This window comes from Ochotona curzoniae, unplaced genomic scaffold (assembly GCF_017591425.1).
Source record: "Ochotona curzoniae isolate NIBS_2020 unplaced genomic scaffold, NIBS_Ocur_1.0 contig_2210, whole genome shotgun sequence".
NCBI classification, from domain to species: Eukaryota; Metazoa; Chordata; class Mammalia; order Lagomorpha; family Ochotonidae; genus Ochotona; species Ochotona curzoniae.
In genome coordinates this window covers 5156779-5182694 of record NW_024465369.1, presented here as the reverse complement: position 1 = coordinate 5182694, position 25916 = coordinate 5156779, and the positions used below count along the sequence as shown (strand labels likewise).

The 25916-nt window shown below is 39.1% G+C and overlaps 1 protein-coding gene across 1 annotated transcript in view; it reads right to left on the bottom strand.

Moving 5' to 3' along the window:
* THSD7B (thrombospondin type 1 domain containing 7B) overlaps positions 1 to 25916 on the bottom strand; it is a 717619-nt gene that overhangs the window by 57260 nt on the left and 634443 nt on the right. The window contains exon 16 of the mRNA XM_040971516.1: positions 24219 to 24369. Within this exon, the coding sequence (XP_040827450.1) occupies positions 24219 to 24369 (151 nt within the window). The remainder of the gene's footprint in view (positions 1 to 24218; positions 24370 to 25916) is intronic.

Sequence of the window (25916 nt, the reverse complement as noted above, 5' to 3'; positions counted from 1 at the left end):
TCCAAGGCATCCCCATCCTCCTATTCATTTTTTTCACCATATCATTTACAACCAACTTATTCAGCTGTTATATGAAGTTGCTGCTTTTTTTGTGTGTCTTGATGATTTTCACTATATCCTCCCTTTTCAACAGAATATAGATTCTATGAGGAATGAGAGTTGTCATCACAAATCATCCCAGAATTCTGGGATATTCAATTAGTTTAAGTATTTAGAATTCCTGCAAGGTTCAAATTTTTGGAAATTCAGTGCATTCTATTACTGATTAATTTTAACTAGGGAAATTATAACACACAAAGGAACACTTGCAATGATATCAAAGCAAGACTGGAATAAAAATAATGGGACAGAAGTAACAGTTAACCTGAAGGAACAGAGGCTTGCATTCCTGGCTCTTACTATGATGTCTAGCTCTTCTGTGTCTCTATTTACTTTACTGTAAATTTGGTGTGTGTGTGTGTGTGTGTGTGTGTGTGTGTGTGTGTGTGTGTGTGTGTGTGTGTGTGTCTGCGTGGGCATGCACGTACATGGGGGATTTTTACTACAAGTGAAATAAACCTACATATGGGAAAATATGCCTTTATAATTTCTTTTGGATGATAGTAATGAGACTTGAACCATATCACAGATTCAGTCCTATCTCCAAAATAATATCAGCCAGAACATTTTAGAGTATCAAAAGAAGCCACATACTGTGTTGAAATTTCACTTTTGTAATCTCACAGAGTTCATTAAACTCCCAGTAAATAAGGGGTGTTTTTAATAAACTTAGTATACTTTTAACATCTTGATTTCCATAGATGATAAAATTAAAGCTCAAAGAATTAGCAACGTCATATTCAAATCAGGATTTGATCTTGGATAAGCTTATTTATGCCTCGATATCCTCAACTGCCATGCTTGCAGTGCACTTGCGAAACACACTGAGGTCAGGCCAGTGGGGAAAATGGCATCAAAAAGGTGTATTATGGCTGCTATTCCTGTAACTTACACGCATCTTATTCTGAAAAACATTTCATGTCAATAAGAGTAATTAGTGATGGGAGGGAGAATAGAGATAAAGCACAGTAATTTATAAGCCAACTAAAAGGCAAGATGGATCAGATTAAAGAGTACGACCAAAAGCTAAGGATCAAGTGATAAATGAGATCTCTGGGAAGCCTGCAGTTCAGAAAAACAGTTCCAATCCTAGTTTGTCAGATTTAGAGCTTGTTTGAAGGAGGATGGCCAGACATACATCTCAGCATAACGGAAATAACAAGAGCAGGGATAGAAGCTATGATATCATCCAGATGACATAATGTTCCTTGGATGGTTTTATTGGTCCATTGCTAAGATGCAGTTAGGATGATGCATAAATATTGGATTTGTGCTTAGCTGTTTGAGTGAGGGTCTTATAACTTGTGTGAGTGTGTGTGAGGGGGTTGGGGGGCGGAGAGAGCATGAATGACAGAGAGAGAGAGAGAGAGAGAGAGAGAAGGGGTTGTGAGGCATGTAGTTACCATCCAATTAGAGATTTTGGTATAGAAGAGTACATTCGTCACAGCCCATCACAGAACACGAGGCTGTCACCTGTGTGCAGCATTATTAGAGCTTAGAAACACAGGGAGATAAAACATCCAGATACAGGTCAAAAAAACACGTCTGCTCTCTTCAAAGATGTCAAAGGCATCTGCCATTTAAGGGAAAGACTGAAAAGATTCACAATATTTACTGGGGGAGGAGGGTAGGCGTTTGCAAACTAAGGCATTTAAACATTAGAAAGGACATTACTAAGGCCATGGAGAACAGAAGAATAAGGCAAGATCAGTTGTAAGTATTATTTCAATCTCATGTTATCTGAATTTAACTATGCAGTGACTATGTTAGAGAATATCTCAATACTTAATAATGCAAACTAAATTACCAATATTTTTTTGGGAAAGGGATGATGCCTGCAACAAATGCTGTACCCCATCTGCATCTGTGTGAATGCTTTTGTTGAATAAATGGGTATTCCGTGTAGAGACAGCAGTAGACAGAGACAAAGCATATATGATTAAGTTAAAAATTGGATTACAAGCTTCATGTAGTCCTATGTTTGCTTGGAAATACTCTTCAATTAGAAATAATTATACACTGGAAATTTGATGGAGATACTAGCACATACCAAATTAAAAAATTAACAAATAAATCTTACAACTAGTTCTCATGATTGCTTACTCAGCATTGTTACTTAGATTTTGTCTTTCAACAGTGGAAATTACTATCTTAAAATCTGAGAACTCAGTTTTACTAAGGGGCTTTCTAGTTTGGGAAAATATCTGAGGAGTGCTTTGAAAAACGGTTTCTATAAAAAGCAATTCTTGTTAATATTTTGTATTTAAATAGGAGGAAAAATGCCATTGGATCTGTATCTGTCTATACCTACTGTCACTATTCTATTATAATCATATATTGATGGGGTAATTTAACATTTTTTAAAGATCATACTGGTAATGGGCTCAGCATGGTAGCCTACTGGCTATAGTTCTTGCTTTGCTCGCACCAGGATCCCACGTGGGTGCCACTTCCTATCCAGCTCCCTGATTGTGGCCTGGAAAAGCAGTTGAGGATGGCCCAAGGCCTTGAGACCCTGCACGCACATGGGAGAACAGAAAGAGGCTCCAGGCTCCTTGCTTCGGATTGGTTCAGCTCCAGCTGTTGCATCCACTTTGAGGAGTGAACTAGTGGATGGAAAATCTTCTGCTCTGTCCATTTTCCTCTCTGTATATCTGACTTTCCAACAAAATTAAGTAAATCTTTTAGAAAGAGATCATAATGGTATATATGGATAACTAATGAATATTAGTGATATATAATAAGTAATCGATAAATGCAACATGGCTAAATATATTGCCTCATACTTTAACAGGTTATTAACTTTTTAAAAAATATTTTCATGGTAATTTGTATATGTTAACACATTAAAGGAAACATGTGAATAATTGGGGATAAAAACATCATTTGGGATTTTCTAAGTGACTTTAAAAAAAAATAAAAAGGAAGAGGTCCGTTTATCAGAGGAATGCCATCCTAAAGAGAGTTTCCCTGGAAACCTCCCTGTGAGCCCTCTGGGAGTAAATACATTTTCACAATTTTTACCCAGTTTCCAAAGTGGAGGATGCTGTAACAGGCATGTAGTGTGGGCTTCATGTAGTATAAGTGCATGTTTAAAATTCTAACTGGAAATGTGGCCCTTTCTTCTTGAACATGAATCCTACATTTCAGATTGCATCAGAATCACAAGTGAAATGGAACACAGATCATACACCACAGACGAAAGCTGATTACTCAGAGAAGTCTAGTGTCACAGTGTCAGTAACTGTCATCCTCATAATACAGCCAAAGATAGATCTTACACATCTCAGAGCAAGTGAGTCATTCTAAAACATTAAACTTTATATTTTCACTACTTTAAAAGCTTGAAACAGTCACTCTGACCATACTTTTAAAGCAAGTTTTGTATTTGCTTTGAGAAAGCCATGAGAAATTAGAAATATTTATAAATGTATCAGAGTTCTGACTTTTGTTTCAGCATTTTCAATGTCATTAATTTATGATGCACAGGTAATCTTGAGAAAAATAATATTTGGTACTTAACTATTATTCATTTAAAAGCCAGCAAACTGAACTTCAAAGATAAGAATTTAGAGATGTTCTTCTACTTGCTGTATGTCAAGAACTGCATCAAGTATTATCTTTATAGGTTTGCTCTATGAATATTAAAGCAATAGCAAAAGGAATGATTTATTATTATTATTATTATTATTATTATTATTGCCGTCATTATTAAAGTAACAGTACCTAATAAATCTTTAGTCTCTAAAAATTTTAAGCGTAACTAAAATCTTACAAGAACACTCTTCAATGATATGAATGATCTTATGTCAGAAAGAATACTCCTATAACAAAATTTAAAAGATGTAAAAAATCAATTTTTAATAAAGGGAGAGCATGAAGTAGGCATTAGCAGAAGTCCATTTCCTTACCAAGTCCTTGCCTGTGGAAGCACAAATTACCGCTGTTTCTGTGACCATTCATTGAGGGTATCTGAATATAATTCACAGCAACCCATAGTCAATGAAGTGAGATTAGCTTGAAAGTACTTTGAAGAACAAACAAACAACAACAACAAGAAGAAAAAAACCAGTCTACCCACACAGTGATCTTGTTCATATTGCAAATGTGGGGCCCTAGGAGTTCCTGCTGCACTGCAGCAGGAGACCGTCATTCAGCAAAGCTTCATCTGAATGGACACCAGAAACCATGTGGTCTGATCTCATCACCAATTGCACAACATTTGACCACGTCCATCAGATATGACCATAACAAATGGAAAATGGATGGAGCACAACACAGATGACAGGAAGAGACCATAGAATATGAGGCAGGATGCCTGACAAGAGGTGATAGCAGCTGCAGTGGTGTTTGTTGACAGAGGACTCAGCTCTGTGGCACCAACAAGAGCTCCCCTTTGCAAGGTTCTTTGGTCCTTATTTATGTATCCCCAGAAAGAAATACCATTTTGAAGAATAACTTGGATTGATGCCCTGCCAGCAGGCTGGCATATTCTCTTATCCTGGAGGATCAAAAAAACCTGAGAAAAAGTTGAAGGAATAAAATGGAAGTTTATGTGCAAGAGGGCAGACTGCTGCACATCTGGGAACTCAAAGAGGTTTATGGAGGTAACATTTCAGAGCCTTCTACTGGATAAACAGAACATACTTTCAGCAGCTTAAAATGGCTAATTGATTGCAGGGAGCTCAAAAATCATGCATGCTGGCTGTGAATTAATGTCAATTTCTAATTCTGCTCCTGTAACCTCAAGTATTGTGAGTTTGATTAGCTAATTTACTTCTGTATCCTCTACTTTGCTCTCAAGAAAAAAAGTCTAATAATGCTACAATGTGTATGAAATGATATAGCATATGTCAAATGCCTAGAATGGAGGAATCATATTTTTGGCTTAAAGTACCTCTGTTTAGAAGATTAGTTTTACAGATACATGGCAAGCCCAAAGGTATCTAAAAATGATTCCCAAAACTCTCTGTCCAGTTTGCTCTGGTGCATCCTAAGTTGCAATGTAGATCAACAAAAGGCACTTACAAAATTTGTTGCTGTAACACACAATTTTTCTTTCTGTGTGTGTGTGTGTGTGTGTGTGTGTGTGTGTGTGTGTGTGTGTGTGTGAAGGGACACAAGGAGGAAGAGAGAAGAGGAAGAAGACAAGAAGAGAGGACAAAGGAAGCTGGAGACCAAAGGCATTGGAAAGCTCTCACTTCCAGCATGGCTGCTAAGCCTAGAGGAAATTTTTTAGTTGCCGGAGAAGGAAACTTTAGTGGAAAAAAGGAAAAAGGATACATAAACCAACTATCTACAGCAAGAGTTACTCCATAAGCTTTTAGTGGATCTTTCTATACATGAAATCATATAGCTTCCATTAAAAAGTAAAGCTTAAAATGAATTTCTTTGAGCAAGATGTTTGTCGATAACACAAGAGAGGAGAGAGAAAAAAGGAAATAATCTCTGAAGTTCCTTAGAGGGCTGCAAATCACTGACTTATGAGTTACACAGATATTTGCAAGCTTGGCCTGTTTAGAGTATAGTAATCTATAAATGTAATTCAGATGATGCATGGCACAACTGTTCTAACACATAAGCACTATCAGGAAATGTATTTAATTTATTCTCAGGGATGCACATTTACATTACTCACAAACCATTTATAGGGAAATGTGCAACCCTTAAACTAAAGTAAATGCATCTCTTGTGGGTTTTGAACAGTAACAACCACGTAATAAATGCTTGTATCCTAACTTGCTGTATGAGCCAACCCAATGTGAATGTTCGCCAGCCACCATACAGCCACTTCATTTTATGAATGAGTGAAGAACATGGAACTCATGCCAGGATCTGTGGATTGCAACCTAGATGACAGGGAGCCAGGATGATAAAGAATCTACCTTCCTTATTACATTTTTTTCTGGGGCATGGAGAAGAAAATCACATTTTATTCCTGATCCTAAATTCTAGATTTGCCAATGTGGGAGTGTGATATATTTCAAGTTTCTGAGGATCATTCAGTCTAATGGCTACTTCAGGAAAATGTACCACCTGGCAGGTGACTATGGCCTTTTGTCTGATTTGTATGCAAACTACATCAAGATGAAATCAGTCTCTTGTGAGTTTCTTATTAAAATATGCATACATATTCAGCAAGGATAGTGGGTTGAAGAGAAAAGGACAACTGGACTGATAGGAAGAGGTATGACAGAGTAAAGGAATGGGAGGAGCGTGGCACAGTAAGAGAGCCCCTCACAGACTCACTGGGGCTTCTTACATACACTGTATTTATTTCTCAAGGAACCCTATGAGGAATCTTTTCAAACAAATTGATTATGGATATAAATAGTGAACTAAATTTCTATATACAAAGAATGTAATTTGAATTGTCAACATTTTTTTCCAATAAAAAAAACAAAGAACCAATTCAAAGCAATTAAATAATTAGGACCAAACTTGTGTACTCTTTGTCATATTCCCTAAAACTTCAATGAAAAATGTATTGCCTTTTTGTGAATTTGATCAGCTAAGTTTGAACAAAACAGAATTGTAATGTGTATTTAAGCCTGATATATTTCAGTATTCTACTCTTTGGCATGCCTCCAGTCACTGGCAGTGAAGGTACTCCAGAAACAGCTATGTAAAAGGGAATTGACTGAGAGTTTCGAAGCATAATGTCTATGTTCTGGCTCATGGCCACCGCCCAGGTCATGTATTGTTTCTAACAACCTCAGTGAAGGAGAAGCCACTTCTTCCCATAACTCCCACATAAAGTTCTGTTGTACAAGCATCAGAAATAAAATTGTGTCTGTCTGTCTGCATTTCTTTCTTTCTCTCTCAAAAAGGTGTTTCTTCCTATTTTCTCCACTGGACTTTCTAGGATTATAAAATGACTTTGATAGCTAGCTACACAGATGGACAGTATTTTTAAAACAGAAAGCTGTTTCCAAATTCTAAAAATTATGACCTCTGACCTAATGGACAATGTAGAGTTCTATGGCCTAAGATTGAAAGGCAGGGAATCAAAACATAATCATTCAAATAGCTGATAATGTACTAAAAAGTCCCATCATTATGAATGTTGCCATCAACAATCCATTCTCATGTTTGAATGATTCACAAAAACATTATTTTACCTTAATTATAATCATATACCAGTATATAGAACTCCAATCTAATCAAGCTTCAAAACCATATAATAAACTATATTACCACTTTACCAAGACTGAGATCTTAGGTTGCCACAAAGGCTAGTTTCAAATGTTCTTTTTGGAAAAAGACCACACAATAGGGTCTTAGATCTTTATGAAACCAATGAGCAAATGCTACTAATCCTTACATTTCATGGCAGTACATATCCTCTAAGGTATCTCCAATTTATTCATATTCATTTGGTTCCATTATCTTACTTCAAACCAATAAAAATAATTTAAGTTATACATGAGCAAAGGGGAAAATACACTGTCAAATCTGTGCTTTTACAGGGTCATGGGACATAACTACACAGAACTAACAGCAGCAAAGAAGAAAAAGAGGATGGAAAGAAACCAAAGAAAATAAAAATCAGGCTGGTCACACCAGGGTTTTGGCACAATTCACATATTAATTCAATTTGTGCATGCCATGATAAAATTGATTTAATTCTATTTATTTCAAGGTAAGCAAAGCACCAGTGAAAATACAACTATAACTTATGGAAGAAAAAAAATATGTATTTATCCCCAGATGAGATTTCAATTTCAAGAGCCTAATCTGTGATTTGGAGCCAACAGAAGATGATATTTTAACACAGAGTTAAATGGAGTGTAATCAAAGAAGTATCTTCATAACACCTACTCATACGGCAAACTGGAAATACTAAAGTAATTCTTTAATATGAGATACTAGTCCTTTGTTCTCTTCCCCCATTTTACTCAATCCCTAGCGTCTTAAGAAGCTGCACTGATATAAGTAAGGTAGTCTTAACCTTGTCCCTGGAAATGTCATATCATGCAGCACATTTGTGCTCATTGCCTGCCTTTGTTTGAAGATTCTGTACGCATCCTCTCAAGATAAGACCTTTATCAGGTGTCCATCTTGATCTCTAAGGCCTTTAATAATTTCACACTATTTTTTATTCACTTTATAAGACCTAAAGACTCAAAAACTTGTGACTAGTTTGTATGTCTCTGCTTTACTACTCACAGGATTATTTTCTTCACTGAAATTCTGAGTCATTTTAAGGACTAAAATGTAGTATGTATCCTCAAAAATACCAAGCCGTGTGTCAGTTCCCTATTAAGTGCTAAATAGTTAAAATTTGAGTTGATATTACAATCCTCTTCTAAAGTGGTTTGTAATAAATGACTTTAACATGTTTCATGAAATCAGTAAATCATATACAATGGATATATGCATAAATGTGAACATTTATCCACATTCAGAAAAAGTGCATTTAAAAAGTTCATGGAAAATGAAATCAGAAGATGTTTAAAACATTATCTCTAAAATCCATGCCATTTAAGGGATATTCAACAAATTAGTGAAAGTATATTTTCTAAAAAATACTATGCAAAATTTTCAAAATCACTTTGTGCCAAAATAAACTTACCTTTAAATTATATTTTTCTATGAACTTTTAAAGTACCCTCATAAAACTTTACACAAATATTTTTAAAATAAGATTCCTCACAGGGAACATCAGGCAGAAAAGGATATCCATGCATGAAAGATAGCTCATCTCTAGTATTTAAAAACTCAGAAGTTCAGTATTTTCAAAAGCAAATGATTATAGTAAATTAAAAAATTAAATTTCTTGGATTCTTATTTGACAAAATTTTACAACTAAAAGGAAGTTTATTGGGAATTGTTTAATCAATACAATTAAATTGTTAAAAAAATTCTGCCAATTTTTTTTTACATGTTATTCCATCTGCACCTCTTTGAAAAAGTTTATTTCTTGCTTGATATGACATTCCTGCTTTAGGGCAGCCTAGGTGGCTATGTGTTATAAATTTGATTGGAAGCATATCAGGACTCAGGAAATCCTCAATAACTACTCATCTGACTCTCCACAAAAAGATATTGTGTTCAAAGAAAGGACTCTGACAGACTGGAAATAAAAGCAGCAGATGCAGGATTTTGCTCTCTTCTGGTAAACTCTTTCCCTTTGGACTAGACAGAGAAGGTATTAAATACAGTCAAAACAAGGTCTTGGATTTGTTGAGGCCATCCATGAAATCTGAGTGGTTATAAAAAGTTCATGGAAATTGGGATTGAAAGATAAGTTTTGCTATAAAAATTCTAAAATCATAATTTTTCATAATGCATATTTTTATTAATTTTGAGCATCTATGTATGCATACGTCTCGGATTTTCAAATAATAGAAAAGGAATTCTTTTCAACTATTTTTTTAAACTTTTGATTAAGAGTGGGAGACTACGCATTAATTCTTCCGTAAATATAACTAATATGACACTAGCAGGATTGAAATTAGAGTCAGTGCATTTATTTCTAAGAGTTTCCAAATTTCAGTCACAATGATAATAAAGTATGGATCTAACATTAAAATTTAGGAAGCCCCCAAAACTGATATAACAAGGACTTAGAAGAATCAAGAATGCAGAATTATAAACCAGAGTAGAAATTTAGAACACGCTTTGGATTGGAAATCTTGAAAAAACTAAGAGCTGCAAGTACTGTTCAAAACCAGAGTACCAATTAAAAGTGCGTTTCTGAAGTAATTAAACTTCTCATGTGAGTTATCCAGAGCAACAGAAGCAGTGGTGCGTGTGTGGGTGGGCGTGTGTGTGCTAATACGCATGATGTACGTATACACTGATTTCTAATAAGGATCGAGGTCCTGTGAAACAGGCTGATTCTGATAGCCATTCTTCAAACTGGCAACCCAGCAAAGTTGCTGGGATGGTTGTAATCTTGGTATCCAGGAAAACTGAACGGGTTTGAGGACAAAGGCAGGCAAGAGTGACATCCCTGCTCGAGAAATTGATGGCATGAATACCTTCTCACTCTTGCGACAATCAGTCTGTTTGTACTGAGTGATGGGGTCAACTCACATTAGAGAGGGAAATCTACTTCACTTAGGTTACCAATTCAAATATTAATCTCCTCCAGAGATATTCTTAACAAAAGCACTCAGAAAATCTGGATCAAATGTTTGGTTACCCTATAACCTAGTTAACAAATAAAACAATTCATTATACCTTCATACAAAGATAGCCTTTGTTCACTTGCTAGATAAATGTCCAGTTGCCCAAGTTTAGCTGCAGCCTTGAATTGTTTTACCTATGAAATATAAAGCAGAGAATCTCTGCACTAAACACAACTGGGAATGGAACTACCTTTTCAAAAACAAAGGGTTTAAATGAACAACTGCCCTCACATTAAATATTTAGACTTTCTAGTGTTCCCTCCTTTTTGTTCTCATGAGATTGTCAACCAGGACGGTGATCTCAATATTCTCTAAGGATTAAAATCATAGAGCATCCTGAATATATTTATCATAGCTGCATTTAAGCTTTACCTTCTATTATGTCTGTTATTTATGATTCTCCTTCTTTTGACTGGTTTTCCTCTTGGTTATGGATGCAATTTGCTACTAATTATAATGATTTATTAAAAAAATCACAATAATATATAGATATGCCACTCAAAATTTTTTCACAAGGTAGAAATACCTATAACACCAGACCAGGGCTCAAGAGGTAAAATATTAACTAGAAAAGGAAAAAGGAAAGGGAGGAAGAATGAAAGGAAAGAAGAAAGACAATTATTTTAGAGCTATGTGGGTCCCATCATGCCCCTTGTACTTACTATCCACTCCCAGATATTACAAAAGTTACATTGTTGAATGTTGCAGTTTTGTTCCCATTCAAATACATTATAGTTTATTTTAGGAGGCAGTAAAATTACTTGTGAATTAGTCTGATCCCGCAGAGGTTTGTCTTTAGATACCATTAGGAAAGTTCTAGAGTATATTGTTCACTGAGGCTAATGGAGCCCTCCTGCTAAGATATAAGCCAGTTTGGTGATTATCAGATAGCTGCAGGGCTTGGATAGTCATCTCTACTCACGCTGCCTGCAGTGAAGTTGTTTCCTAGACTATGCTCACTATGCAATATGTATAGCACAAAGATCTCCAAAGTCAGTCTTTGCCCAAACTCAAAAAATTCCCATAACATGGATTTCAAACTAGTATTAAACAAAGTAATTCATATACAGATACCTACATTTATTTGTTTACATACTTACTTTCTCAGCAGTATTTGTCCTTCAAACTTTAGTTTCCTCTCGGAATCAGATCAGTAGATCCACTGAGGGTCTTGGAATCTCATTCCTTGCCTTATCATTTCAACATTACTACCATCCAAGCTTATTTTATTCACTCTTCCTTCAGTTATCAAAGTCCTTTGATATGTGCTACTCAATGACTTAAAATACTGTTATATAACTTTGCCATTTTAAAAGCTATTTACAGGTAATGAGTACATTTAATCCAAAGATATTTCCCCATTGGAAGTGAAAATTTCAGTACTCTCCAATTACCTCTCTTTAAAAGAGATTACTGATTTGTTTATTTGAAAGTGAAAGAGAGCGGGGGAGGGGGGGAGAGAGAGAGAGAGAAATTTCCATCTGCTGGGTCATTCCCCATGTGCCAGTAATAGGACTGGAGTAAGTCATAGCCAAAAGCTTAGAATTCCATCTGGAACTCCAACTGGGCAGCAGAGGCCCAAGCCCTTGTACCATCTTGCACTTCTTCCTTAAGTGCGTCAGCTTGGAACTGAATTGGAAGCTCAGAAGCTGGGGATCAAACTGGAGTTCTGATGCTGGATGCCAGCATTGCTGATAGTGACTGACCCATTGTGTCACAGCGCTGGCCCTTCTCCAGTTCTCTTTGAATTATCCTCTACCCTGGTTATATTTAGTTGTTATGATTAACTATTAATTCCTAGGAAGCTATAAAGAAGTATTTATGGACAAAATGGTATGAAATGCGTGATATATGCTATGGTGTGCTATTAGAAAAAGAGAGAATTAGGGAGGAGAAATGTTTTCTCACTTATAGATAATTGCTGAAGCAAAGTGGCCAATTTACAGGGCTTATTATACTAGTGTTTTTAGTTATTTATTTGAAAAGTTGAGTGAGATCAAAGGAATCAGAGAGAAAAAATGTTCCTCTTGGTGGCTCACTTCCTAAATGGATTCAGCAAACCTGGAGCAGGCTGGAACCAGGACCCAGAAACTCCATCTAGGTCTCCCAAATGGAAGTCAAGGCCCAAGTGCATCGTCCATCTTTCACTGCTTTTCCAGGTGCCTCAGTAAGAAGCTGGCCTGGAAGTAGACTAGCCAGGACTTGGCTGGCAATCCAATATGGGGTGTTGGCACTATAAGTTGAGATTTCACATGCACCACTATATTTGTCATCTTTAACATAAGGAGTTTTATCATGAAGCTGGGGTAATGGTTGGGTTTGGTGGTGCAGTGTGCTGAGGTGCCATTTGGCATGCCAGCCTCCTATACTGCAGTACTAATTTGTGTTCTGAGTACTCTACCTCCAATCTACCTGCCTGATGATGCAACTGGGAAGCACAATGAATCAAGTACTTGAGATCCTGCCACCCACCTGGGGGACCTGGGTGGAGTTCTTGGCTTCTGGCTTTGGCCCAGCCCACACCTGACCACAGTGGCCATTGCAGGAATAAACCTCTGTCCTTGACTCTCCTCCTCAAACTCTCACTCTACATTTGAAATAAATAAATACATCTTTAACAAAATAATTTTACGATAAAATAAAAATGGATAGAAGGAGAGAAACAGGGAAAGAGGAGGAACAAAAGGAAAAGAAAAGGAAAATGACAGGGAGCTAAGATATTTAACTTTGCAAATTTAGTTTTTATTGCTCTAAAGAAAGGCAATTCCATTTATTTCTGTGGCACAATGCTAAGAGTAGGACCTTACTTTGTACTTCACATAGATATAGAGAATTAAAGAAATTAGACCATCTAAATAGAGATACAACAAGTATATTAAGTTTCAAAAACTGTAGCAACTCAGATGGCTTTTATCAAATGGCCATTGGCTGTTTGCTACATAAAATAAAGCACTCTAATCTGGTGAAGCTTCCAGTGACTTTTGATATTAAGTGTCACCGCACATGGCACTATCATATTCTGCAAGCCCTGGAGGAACAGTGTCTTCTGACAAGACTCACTATCAGGTTAGCAGAAACAATCAGAAAGTGTGGCCCAAGTGACAAGAAATTATCGCATTGGTTTCTCGTTTTTACCTTTGAATCAAAGAAACATAGTGGGTAGCCTGAGGGGTTTAACCACTAGGTATTCTCCTGGGGACAAAAGCAGGTTGTCACCTGCTCATTAAAGTCTCCTAGGAGAGGCTGGCAAAGCACCTGAAGCTGAGCACTAGCACAAAGTTTGGGGTAAATGACTTCTTTGGAACACAACTGGATGTGCTAGGGGATGAAAACTTGGGAGTCATCAGGAACACAATATCACTGCTCACATCCTTTGCCAAAAATAACACAGAAGTGCCTTAAGAAAATGTAATTTTCTTAATCTCACATTCTTAATTATATATCATTTATCAGAAAACTGGCACACTTTTCTTTTCTTGTTCAAAGCATAGTATTTGCCGGCAGGAATAATGGCAGGGTTCTGCCTTGGCTTTTGCAAGTGTATCATGCATACATAAAGAATGAGAGAAAAGGGTGGAAAGTAGAAAGAAGGTATATTTTGGAAGCACAATTTTAAGACTATAGCTGAATAGATTTCGCTTTCACGTAAGTCCTTTGTAGTTTCTTTGCAAAGTTTTCCTTTGTGATCCTTCTTCAGAGGTGTCCTGGTGACAATACCAAGATTTGAGTCATTGTTTGATCATAAAGTTTTATTTGGAACACTCTTTAATGATCTCCAATTTCCACTGTCTGAGGATGATGCCTGGCTACAGTCCAGCTCTTGCGTGAAGTACTGAGCTGGAGAATCAGTTCAAGTTCAAATAGGTTTGCTAACCTAAGTCATCTAGTTGAAGAGGGTTTCTAAGCCTTGCTTCTGTGAACTATGCATCAGTTTGGAAATTTATCTTCCTGACACTCTTTGCTTCTTCTATCAGTGTTATTGTTTAATAAATCCTGTTGGCAACCCTACAAGGGCAGCCATAAATAGAAAGTATGTATTATTCAATGGGAAATCTCTGCTAGATTGGAAGCATAAATGAAAACAACTCCATATTTGTTCAGATACAGCTGGGATGAGCAGTTTTAGGTGTTCTAAGAGAAACATCTGAATCAAATAACTTAGACGTGTCTCTTGTAGAATAAATTATTCTATGAATATGCAACAGCATAATTTTCAATAAAATAGCATCTGCATAAAAATTGGGATAACAGAGGACGGGCATTCAATCACTCTTTAAGCCATCAGTTAGGGGGCCCACTCTCTCATTAGAGTCAAGTTCTCTTTTCAATTCCAGCGCCCTGTTAATGCAGATGCTTGAAGGCAGCAGTGAGAATCAATTCAGTTAGTTCCTGCCCTCTACTTTGGAGATACAGATTGAGAATCCAGCTCCAGCAGCAGCAGCCGGGTCCTTGCCTGCCCACTGCAGGAGGCAAGCAGTAGGAGGGAGCTCTTTGTTAAATAACAAGTACGTATACAATGGAAACTTTCGATCAAAGACATTGGACAATCAATAATGAACTAGCAAATGGGCATATAGATTTCTCTGTGTAGGAATGTATGCATGCATGGATACACGTAGCTGTATTTCCACACATAGACATGCTGTTTAGAAAGAAACACTGTTGGAAAGAATTTTTATTAAACTTTTGTAAGTTTTTTTTTCAAATAAACTATTCTAGAGAAAGCAATCATGTTGAAATATAAAGAAACTAAAGATACATGTATTAAGAGAATAAGAAAGAGAGGAACATGAAATAAAGAAAACACACGGTTTTCCACTTTCTTCAGATTCCTCCTTGAATAGGATTTTTTCTTGATCCATTTAGTCTCCAGCTCCCTGTAATGTGATTTTAAATGACGCCAAGAAAATGTTTAATGTTCCTGTTTTGTTGGCTCCTCTGTATGGTTTGCATGGGCAGCTGCTGCCAGGTCAGTAACATATTCATTCAGTTCATTGCCCGATGCCATATTTAGGAAAACTACTATTCAACTGGACACAAGCCATTTTTCAGTAAAGGACACTACATTATATTTCTGTGAGATGAAACAATAACTTATATTGCTCAAGGGAAGGGATTTTCACTTTACAGCTTAGAAAAGGTCCTGTGGCCTGTCTCCTCAGTCTTCTACCATATTGTCCATTAGGGAGGCAAGGACTTTTTCTCACTTTGTCCTTCTCTTTCTCCTCCTTCACTTCCTTAAAATGCTTTATCAAGTAATACAGTGTAGTGTTTACTTCAGACAGGATTATATCTAATCCTTAAACAATACAGACAAACCGTTCCTGTGGTCCCTCTTTTCTGATAAGAAACCAGAAAAGCAAAGGTCTAACTCACTTGCCACATGCATAAGGACACATTCAACTTACATGTTTGACTCTAAAGGAACTAGGGAGGTGAAAACAAACAAAAACACACAGAGAATTAATTCCATTCATATGTTATACTGCAGGTCATCAACGAACAATTTGGTAAAGTAACAGTGAGAGATGAGTTAGACTGGGTAGAAGGCAGTTAGGGTACTCTGGGTCCCCAAGTCATTTTTTTTCTCAAATATAAAAGGGTATTTCCCCCACCATGTCTTAGATTCACCAGCACATGCTTCCCCAAGAGACATGGGTGACAATAAGGTATTCCCCAAGTGTCAGCCCAATTTGTCTCTGGGTCAAGGGGGTAGTTTCAGACTGGCCTCTTAATCACTACCAAGGGACAAAGGAAGTAGCCTTTCTGACACCTTTCTGGCCTTTTGTCCCAGGGCCAGGTATTGTGTAAACCAGGAATTCTCCGTTGTTTATGGAGAAGTATCTTTGAGATGAACCTTTAAAAGATGCTTTCCCCACCATTAATTCGGGCATTTCTCCCTTCCCAACTCTGGCAGGAGGGGGGGGCTTTTTTTGTCTTTTCCCCTGCCACAGTAGCAGAGGTCTAGGGCCTTTTTCTCTCTTCCTCCTGCCCCATGTCACGAGGTAAGGGTCTTTTCTATGTCAAAGTCCCCTCCCACCACAAGGACAGGAGCCTCCTTTCTCAGCTTTTCTAAACTGTCCACATGAAAATTCTTCTTTCCTGCGAGACAAGAACTGAGGTTGCTGCCATACTCAGGGTTGAAAACCCTACAACAGCAGCAAGTAGAATCCTTAAATCAGCACAGAGGGTTATTACGAACTGTGTCCTTTCCCTTAGGAACTGCACGCTGGAGTGCTATTAGACACCAGGTACAACGAATCATCAGTTTGTTGCCTCTGCTAAGATGATGATCCTCATCACCAAGGACTGATGAAAGGCCTGATATCGGGGCATTATGCTAAGACCTCATAACTTATTAAAATTATGCTGCCTATCTAGAGATAGGGACAGTAATCAGGTGTGAGCCCTGATTAGCATACTTTTTACCATTTCCAAGTTTCCATTTACATTGCATAATTGCTTGTGATCTGAGAAAGAAAACAGCCAGAAATGAAACCTGGTTTTAAACCTTCTGCCTCTGTCCAGGCAGGCTCTAGCCCTACTTTCTCCTTTTCCCTCTACTCTACTTCCCCTAAATAAAGCCATCTCTACTTTAATAGGTCACCTTCTCTTCTTCCATGAATCCTAAAATCCTAAACCTTAACCTAAAAATCAAACACAATGGTGCTGGAACCTGGGATGAAGGTGGCCTGGGGGAGGGGGAGGTAGTTGAAACTGACTTCCTCTTTTAGGGTTCCAAGTGCCTTTTCCTTGAGTGACTCCGATGGGAATAAGGAGATTTCTCTCTAGAACCTCCTGATTCTATGTTTATACTTTTATGTCCCTCTGGGTGGTTCATTCTCAGGGTCCTTCTGTTGAATTATTCCTTTCCAGCCAACAACAGACTGGGATTCTCAGACCGCCAGACTGGTAAGAGGCATCTGTCACTCCAACTGAAGGCTGTGACTGCCTCCCCTCCCCTCGTATGTCTCAGGCTGTCTGGCTGGCTACCCTCTCATTTACCTCCAGGAAATGTGGGAAATGTTCCTCCACCCCAACTTGGCACGAGGGTACTGGCCTACACATGGGGAGTCTCTCTTCTAAGGAGACTCAGCACTTACATTGTTAGCTGCAATGACTCCTTCCCAAGGGATGCCATGTGAGTAAGCTCGCTTCCCTTTCCCACATGTTGCTGAATCTGCGGGTCGAAACAATCCTGACATTTCAGGTAAAGGACTGTCTCTCAAAAAAAAAAAACTTCAAGTTGGGCCTCAGAGGGGAGATAAAGCCAAAAGAGTTCATTTTCTTCAACAGTGAAGTTTTGCCAGAATTAATCATTTTTGACCTAAAAATTCTCAGTGGTCTTGAGAATCCTACACAGAGTAATGATGAATGATGTGAGATTCCTTATATCCAGGCCTATCTCTTTCTCCATAACCACCCTTTATTCTGTTATCTTCCTGATTCTCCTCCTTAAGAATTTTCTCTCTTTCCATCTGGACAGGTACTATCTGCTCTGAAGAACAACTTCTCCCTCTGCTTCACATCTAATTTCTGGCTTCTGTGAAGACAAAGCCTCTGCTCCAGCCATCTCCAGGAACATGTTTGTTAGAGCTAGCCAACAGAAACAAATACAACACCATGAGGACAAAATGCTCTAAAGTACACTCCATGCCTAGCCACCTTCTATCATTTCCTCTGCTTCATCTTCTGGTGGCCAAAATCTCTTTCATACATTTCAAACAGAGGCTTTGCCCATTCTCTTTTAACCCAGCCAACTTGAAACAGAATCCCCCATCAGGTAAAGGCATGATCCAGCCTCTTGTCTGTTAGCCCTTAGCCAAGGTGTCCTTGCCTGTCCTCTACCAAAAGGAATTCACTGACTTAAGGCTATGATCACAGGAGTCTACTCACCAACTCAAGGAATCATCTCCTTCTCGACTAGAAGACAACCTCAATGGCTAATGTCATCTTGGGGTGATTTGTGTAGCAGAATTCCAGGTGAGGGCAGAATACAACATTTAGACCAACTGCAGCTCATAGAGAAATCATAAATTCCCTAAAGAACATGGCTTACTCACTGACATGACTGCACAGGAAGTCACAAGCGTCACTGACCAACCGGCAATTTGGACACCAGCTGATCACACACCTCTCAGCCCCAATTTCCATCAGTAGGAACCTCACCCCTAATTGCTCTTAGAGCCTGGGAATTCAACAAAACCTGCCCAGATCTTCAGCTTGCAATAAATACCTACTTTCGTACACCACCTTCAATGTCACTTACTAGCCTTCTGTGTATGGGGCAAGGGGACCCAATGTAGGGGCTCTACAACAATGCCTCCAACCAATTGGGAGTGTTGCTCAGCAACAAGCTTACTATTTCCCTGCCTCCTTCTCCCTTTCAGCCAGTCTCCTGGCACACTGTCACAGGAAGAATCTTACAAGTGATTGGAATCAAGTTAACCTTTCTCAAGCTCTGCCTAAGCTCTCCTGCTAGGCCTGATCTGCCCAGGGCCTGTCCACTCCGCTCTTTGTCTGAAAATACATGCATTGGCAGGGGAGTGGGTGAGAGAGGGGAGGGGGCACCCAGCATCTGTTCAGCAGCCAAGTTTCAGCCTCTGGTCTCAGATAGTCCTCACTCCTAAATGATGCCAGTTGTCTCATTTTTTCTACATCATTAGTCATCATTTTAAAAAGACACGAATTGATTAAAACAGGGTTCATTTTAGCGTCCTATTTTTGCCACTGGACAGACTCCCTGCGGGACCATGTTTTCTAATCTCTGTGCTGAGTTTTTTCCTACACTGCTTGCTCTGATCCAAAGAGTTCACATTTTCTCACTTGCTAAGCTATAGAAGTGTTTCAGTCCACCAATTCGAGATTCATCTATTCTCTATTTGTCAACACTTCCTTTGTTAAACTATAGAGCTCTCCAATCACCACAGCCTAATAAAAATCTGTGAAAACACTGATATACTTTCTAAGGTGCTATGAACTGATATATTTGTATTATAATAATGATCAATTTGAACTTTTATCATCCATAGGTGATTATCAAAAATATTTAGGTGTACTAACATAACATTATTTAGGACTAATGCTTAATGTCTTGCTTTCTAGGTGGGGTATTTCCCTGAGATTCCTAGAGTTGACAAAATCTTAATAACGTGCCTCATCAAATGCTTCAATAAAACTGCTTTAGCATTTTCAAAATTTAAAACTGCTTTAAAGTAACTGTGAGTTAAAATTCTGTAGGTGCTTCTAAAAAATGTTTCTCTCTTAATTTATACGACTTGAGGATTATTTGTGACATGACTAGAAAGAACCAATAGGTAGGAAACAAAGTTTGTGGGGCAACCTGTAAGCTTGAGGATGTATTCTTGCTGAGGGAAGGTTAAAAGAACTTCTTGATAGAAAGTTTTTTCTTTTAAGATTTATCTTATTTTTACTGGAAAGGCAGATTTACAGAGAAGAGAGACAGAAGAACCTTCCATCCACTGGTTCATTTCCCATGTGGGCACAATGGCCAGAGTTGAGTTGATCCAAACCAGGAGCCTGGAGCCATGTACTTCTGGGTCTCCCATGCGGGTGCAGGGCCCCAAGGTTTTGGGCCATCCTTGACTGCTTTCCCAGGCCACAAGCAGGGAGCCGGATGGGAAGTGGAACAATTGGGATGTGAACTGGTGCCCACATGGGATCCTGGGATGCCCAAGGTGAGAATTTTAGTCACTGAACCATTGTGTCAGGCCTGATAGAAAAGGTTTTGATAGAAGAAGTGAAAGAATAAGCATACTGTAGGTTTGTGGAAGCTGAGTGCTGCATGAGATTAATTTGGATGAAATTAGATGGAAATTATATTAACATCAGCTCTTCCAACTTAAAAGACAGATAGCATGATCACCAAAGTTTGCCCTACATGTTTCGTTGGTTACCTGATGGTGAGGGACCACGGGGTCACTTTCTCCCTCATCCCCAGCATCTGGCTGTAGCTGGCTCAGCACTGAGACGGGGAGTTGGCTAAACCTCCCTAACTACATTTCCATACATCCTTGCAACCCTGCCCCCATCCTCTCCTTGAACAGCCAAGGCAGGTCGGGGGGGGGCAGAATAAAGCTACAGAGACATTTTACATCCTACCAAAAACTACCAGCTACTCTTCCAGCTTAGTTAGCAGCCCTGAGCCGCACACAAAATGAGTATCATAACAGACAGACATATAATCCAAAGGATTGACTGAGTTGAAGCTATCTAAATGGACTAATAGCTGTTTTATATAGTGATTTTCTATTAAGGAAACACAAATAGGCAAGTCCACCCTCAAAATAGCACTTCATTTTTATACAAAAAAAAGTCTCTGGCATCAAACAAATGGCTGCCAGGACATAGGATAGCTTCTAAGAGAGGCCCCCAACTCTGGCCCTGGAGGTGAGGCTGGGCTGAGAGTGGAAGGACCACAGATGCCAACCTCAGTTACAATGCCTGTTGGCCCTTCACTGCAATAACTCTTCACTCAGCCAGGCTTAGGCATTGTGTACCCAGGAACCTTGTTGGCATGGCAGGCAGAATTGTGAACTTCTGTACCTTTTTAAAAGTCCATTTTATAAAGTTCTAGGAGGAACTGCAGGAATTCTACATCCAGCATAGCCTCCACCCAGCAATGTGCCACACAGGGCAGTGAGAGGAAAGAAACATGAAGGACCATACTCCCCACTCTCCCCCATTAAAAATATCTTTTAAGGATCTCTCTCCGTTAAAATGTCAATCGGAAGGCACTCCAATCCACTTGGAGTGGGGTCTATTAGGTCACTTTAGCTACCATATCTAATAAATCTACCTAGATTTATTTCTCCAGGTTAAAATTCCTTGACCCAGGGAGTTAAGGGGAACAAGGCTCTGAGAAGAGGACGATTGCAAGCCCTGATACTCACATCTTTTCACTTCTATGCTATTCCAGTAGACTTTGAAGAGATGACTGCTGACACAACCATGAGACTGCCCCATCCTGTGCCTGATCTTGGACGTTCCTGTTCTGCCCCAGGCACTCAAACATCCCATCCTTGGTCCAGTTGCTACTAACACACTGCTCCTTGCCAGGCCCCTTTGTGCATCAAAAGGGTCCACTGTAACATTATCCTGCAAGATATCTCTCCTGAGCCAATCAATAATGATGAAAGTAGCCCTTTAAAACAACAGGCTCATCAGGCTAATGATCTTCTCTCTCCTCGTGCTCAGGGCAAATTCAGATCCCTGTTTTATCCTCAAGCCTCTCCTTCCATTTACTCTCTGTGCCTAACTTGGCATTTAACGGTCAGATGTGTTGGCCACCCTTCTATAAACCATCAGGAGCAATCCATATTAACCACAACAATCCCCTACTGTTAGACTGGGCAGAGCTGGATGCTGGTCTGAGGCAGAGAAAAAATCAGCCAAAAAGGGATCATCCTGGCCACATCTTTACAGGAATGTCTGGGATGCCCTACAGGAACCCCAGGACCTTGTCTCGGCCTACCATGCTGAATCTCCTGGGTTACAGGTCACTTGCATATGCATAACTCAAGAGCTGTCTCCTTCTCCCATGCCCCACACCTAAGCTGTATAAAACTCCAGTTCCATTTCCCTCACAGGGTATCCCTACCCCATCTAAGTGGTCCTACATCATTTCTTAACTAAGTAACAAAATCCTTTGCCTGGATTTAAACCTCTCTTTCTCTTGCTCCCTCAAGTACCTTCAAATCTAAACACCTACAACTACACACAGGTGCCACACTCTTGGGCACTCTCAAAGTTTAGCAGAATGAAACAAAAGATAAATGTTGCTTTTAAGTGACTCAATCCAGTCTTGCTCATGATGCTGTTTGCAAGCTGGAATAACACCCAGAAGACAATGATGGACTCAGACCCTTGAAAAACTGGCTCCAAAAGCCCTCCTGGGTAATCTTGGTTTGTGTCTCTTCTCACCATTCATAATATTTTTTTTTTCCTCATCTATCTAAGACCATGCACCTTTTAGTTATTGAAATGGTTGATTCATTCAATGGTCCAGCACATCATTCAGCACAAAGTCAATAATATCCTGCTAAAACATGCTCAATTCCAGCCACTGTTCCAGTGATGCCAACCTGATATAGTAACGATATGAGCATGCACAGTTTTGTAGCAGTTTCTATAATCACCAAGTAGCATTAAGACATCCAAACAAAAACATGTGTAATAATATATGGCAGACAAAGAAGTTAAAAAGATCTATAAGGAAATACCCCTTTCTGTTCAAGGCTGTGTTTTGGGTATAGGTCCATTTGAATTGAGGTTTATGCAAAATAATAATAATAATAATATTTCTTTGTGTCTTATCTCTCAAGTTCATGAGTCCCAAAATAAGCAACCATGGACAAGTGCTCTGAAAAGCCAGTAGAGCTGCGCCCATAGCTGTTATTACTATTATCTACCAGCAGTTGAAGGAGTAGCCTTCTCAATTCACACTGAACAACTATGTCATCTTCTAGATAAACACAAAAATGTTGAAATTTTTCTTTTCTCTCCAAATTGTAAACCTTTCAAAAAATACACTGATTGCACATGGAAAGACAAAGCCTACAGAAAATACAAACCCAAGAGATGCAAATGCAGAAGGCCAACCCACTGCCAGCCTGTCATTTGTCTCTCCAGGAGGTGTTCAGTCCCATTACCAGGCACCTTGACTTAAGAGGGCAGCATTGTTGGACCAAAATAACTAACATTGAATAGAGCCTTGTGTGACTCAATCAGAAAGTAAGTGACAAAGAATATGACCACAATGTTTAAATTTCTTCAATTTGCTGATTATTCTGATAACTATGCATTCTAAAGTGTGGACATGTGTATGGCGTCATCAAGCAATCATAGGCACAGCTAAAATAACTTATTCTTAGATACTGCAACTTAGAAAACGGAAGTATTGAGGCCAACTGCAATCTTAATTATTTTAAAGTAAGTGAGGTAAGAACACAAGAGCAAAAGTTCTGGCTTCACCAGACAGGTTATTTTTCTACTGATGCCTCTTCATTTTAGTTGTGTGTGACACTCCATGGGATTCAACAAATAGCAGAACAATAATACGGAAAGCCCTTTCAAGTGCTAAATTAAAGGAATACTGCTTAGAATAAGGTTACACACTTACTAAAGAACCAGTAATTAAACATTTCAAATGCAGTATGTGAAAATAATTCTAAAAGTATTTTCTAATTTGATAGTTTTACTACAAATTATCAGCAAGGGTGCTGGATTAAAAAGGTCCTAATTTTTTGCCTCATGGTTGAATCCATATAATATGTTTCTAATATGCATGTTTTGTTTCCCATCTTTTAGAAAATATATGTTTAAAATATTAAAATTCATTGTTAGGCACTGTGATGCTGAATTAGGCTGCTTGAAGAACTGTTTTTCCATTCTCATGGTGAGTGTCCATTTTTTTAATGAACAAAAACATAGGCAAATCCTTTGTGGTGGTGTTAATTTGGGAAGATGTAGAAACACTAAAAAAAGGATACCTTGTCTTTATGGAATATGAAAAAAAAGCTAAAGGCAAAAGCAAATCATCACTCACACAAGATGAATGGCAAAGTAGAGCTGAGCTTCCAAGACATAATTGATTCTTTCAGGATACAAAATGGGATAGAACCAAGAAATCATAATGAGAATCATTTTCATACTAAAGAAGACCCCTTGAACAATGAGTGCGTGGCCAAAGCCTAGTGCGGTCATTACAGGCTCATTTTCCTCATTCGTGTTCCCACAATAAAGGGCTAAGAAGCACAAACATTTTAAAATGCTCAATCTCACTTGCAGAAAATTGTTTCCTTTTCTTTGTTATTTTTTTTTTTCTCCCTCTCTTGGTTTTCTCGAGAGCTATCTCACATGGAATGAGCAGAAGGGCTTGGAGAGCAGTGCTGTGAATGGACAGAGAACAACAGCAAAGCTGGCACTAGAGAACTGGAACATCGACAAAAGGAGAGAAATTACCTGGGGGCACTTGCTCCATGATCCCCATTCAGACATGACGCACTCACTGGGGCACAAGATGGAACAGGGCTGGCTGTCCGGTGGAGCTGTGTCCTGGTCACATAGGCTGTTAGCCACTATGCCACTTTCACTGTCTGCCGTATTCACACACCTGTAAGACAACACCACAGAGAGCTAGCCTTCTTGCAACAGCAGAGAGAGAAAACAGTTGTGATTTTCATAGTTACTGGCATCTCGAAGGCAGTCAGTTGAAAGTAAGAGCAGCAGAGAAACTAGGGAGGGGGAAAAAAATCAACATTCTTTCTTCGGCCAGGGACTTTTAAAGAGTGATAATCCGGGCCCGGCGCGGTGGCGCAAGTGGTTAAAGGTCCTCACCTAGCACGCCCGGGATCCCATATGGGCGCCGGTTCTAATCCCAACAGCCCCGCTTCCCTTCCAGGATGACAGGAAGGTGTGAAGAGAAGAGCTCCCCTGTTTGGCAGGGCCGGGGGTGGGGGTGGGGGTGCTTCCCACTGCATGGCAGGTGGTCTCTGCAACCACCTGAAGGCAGTTCCAACTCCCTTTGCAGGGCACCCAGCCACCTTACCCTGCTAAGAATTCTGTAATCTATTGAGGCATTGTTTGTCCTTGCGAGATGGTTTTTACAACCAATGTGAGCTTGGGTGTTAATGTTGCTGACAAAGCCTTTAACAATGTTTGCTGTCTCAGTTGCTCTTATGGCCCTTTGGCTGAAAGAGCTCAAGAATGTACTAACATAATACATGCTTTCAAACTAACTTAGGGTTATTGTGTCCATGGGTGTATTGGGAATCTATGTTTAGGGTTTTCTTTCCTTGATCTTTAGGTTTCTCTTCTGCGATGTATTTTCTCCTCTAACTGATAAGTTGTAGAATGAGAATTGCAGTAGGAGTGTATGACTGATTAATGCGTTGTTTACTGAGGAGTTCTGGCTGCAACATCAGAATGGATAATGTCCTGTCTTAAGGTGAAACAATTTGCAGACTTATCCTTGGAAGCACTCACTTGTCCATTGTAGAGTTGAAATCAAAATGCTCATAGCATTGCTAACTGCGATTCTTTTAGCCTTTATAACTCCTGCTCTACTTGCTTAGCTAACAAATTGTATGAGCTTGAAGGCCTAATAGCCAACTAATGACAATGGAACCAATCCCCATAAACCAAGGCCCCAGAGTTATTAACCCATAGATAATTCAAGATCGGAGTCTGGTTGTCACAGGTGGTTGTCACAGGTGGTGCCAAGGTTGGAGCCCAGATCTGAGGAGAGCAGGCAGGGGCTGGCAAGCTGAGATAAGCAAGGAACGCGTCATCCTTCCTCACTCGCCTGTTGTAAATTGTGCCCCCCTTGAAGCTGTGTCAAATTGCCCGACAGAAAATTTTGTAATTGTACTGCTAGGGGCCTGCACTCTGAGGTTGAGTGGATGCAGCACTATGACATAAAAGGTCTATGCCAGAATTTGTGACTGCTTCTGTATAAATAAAGCAGACAGTTTTCTCGCATTGTCCTTTATGATCCTAAAATTGTACAGATCCGTTTCTTTTCTCTCTAGGCCTATTTCATGCACCCTTCTTGAGTTCCGAACTCGGCTGGAGCTGGCCTCCAGCAGTTTGCTTTTTAAACTTCAGCTCCCACACATAAGGGAGAAAAATATGTCATTTGTCTTTCAGGGTCTGCTTTAT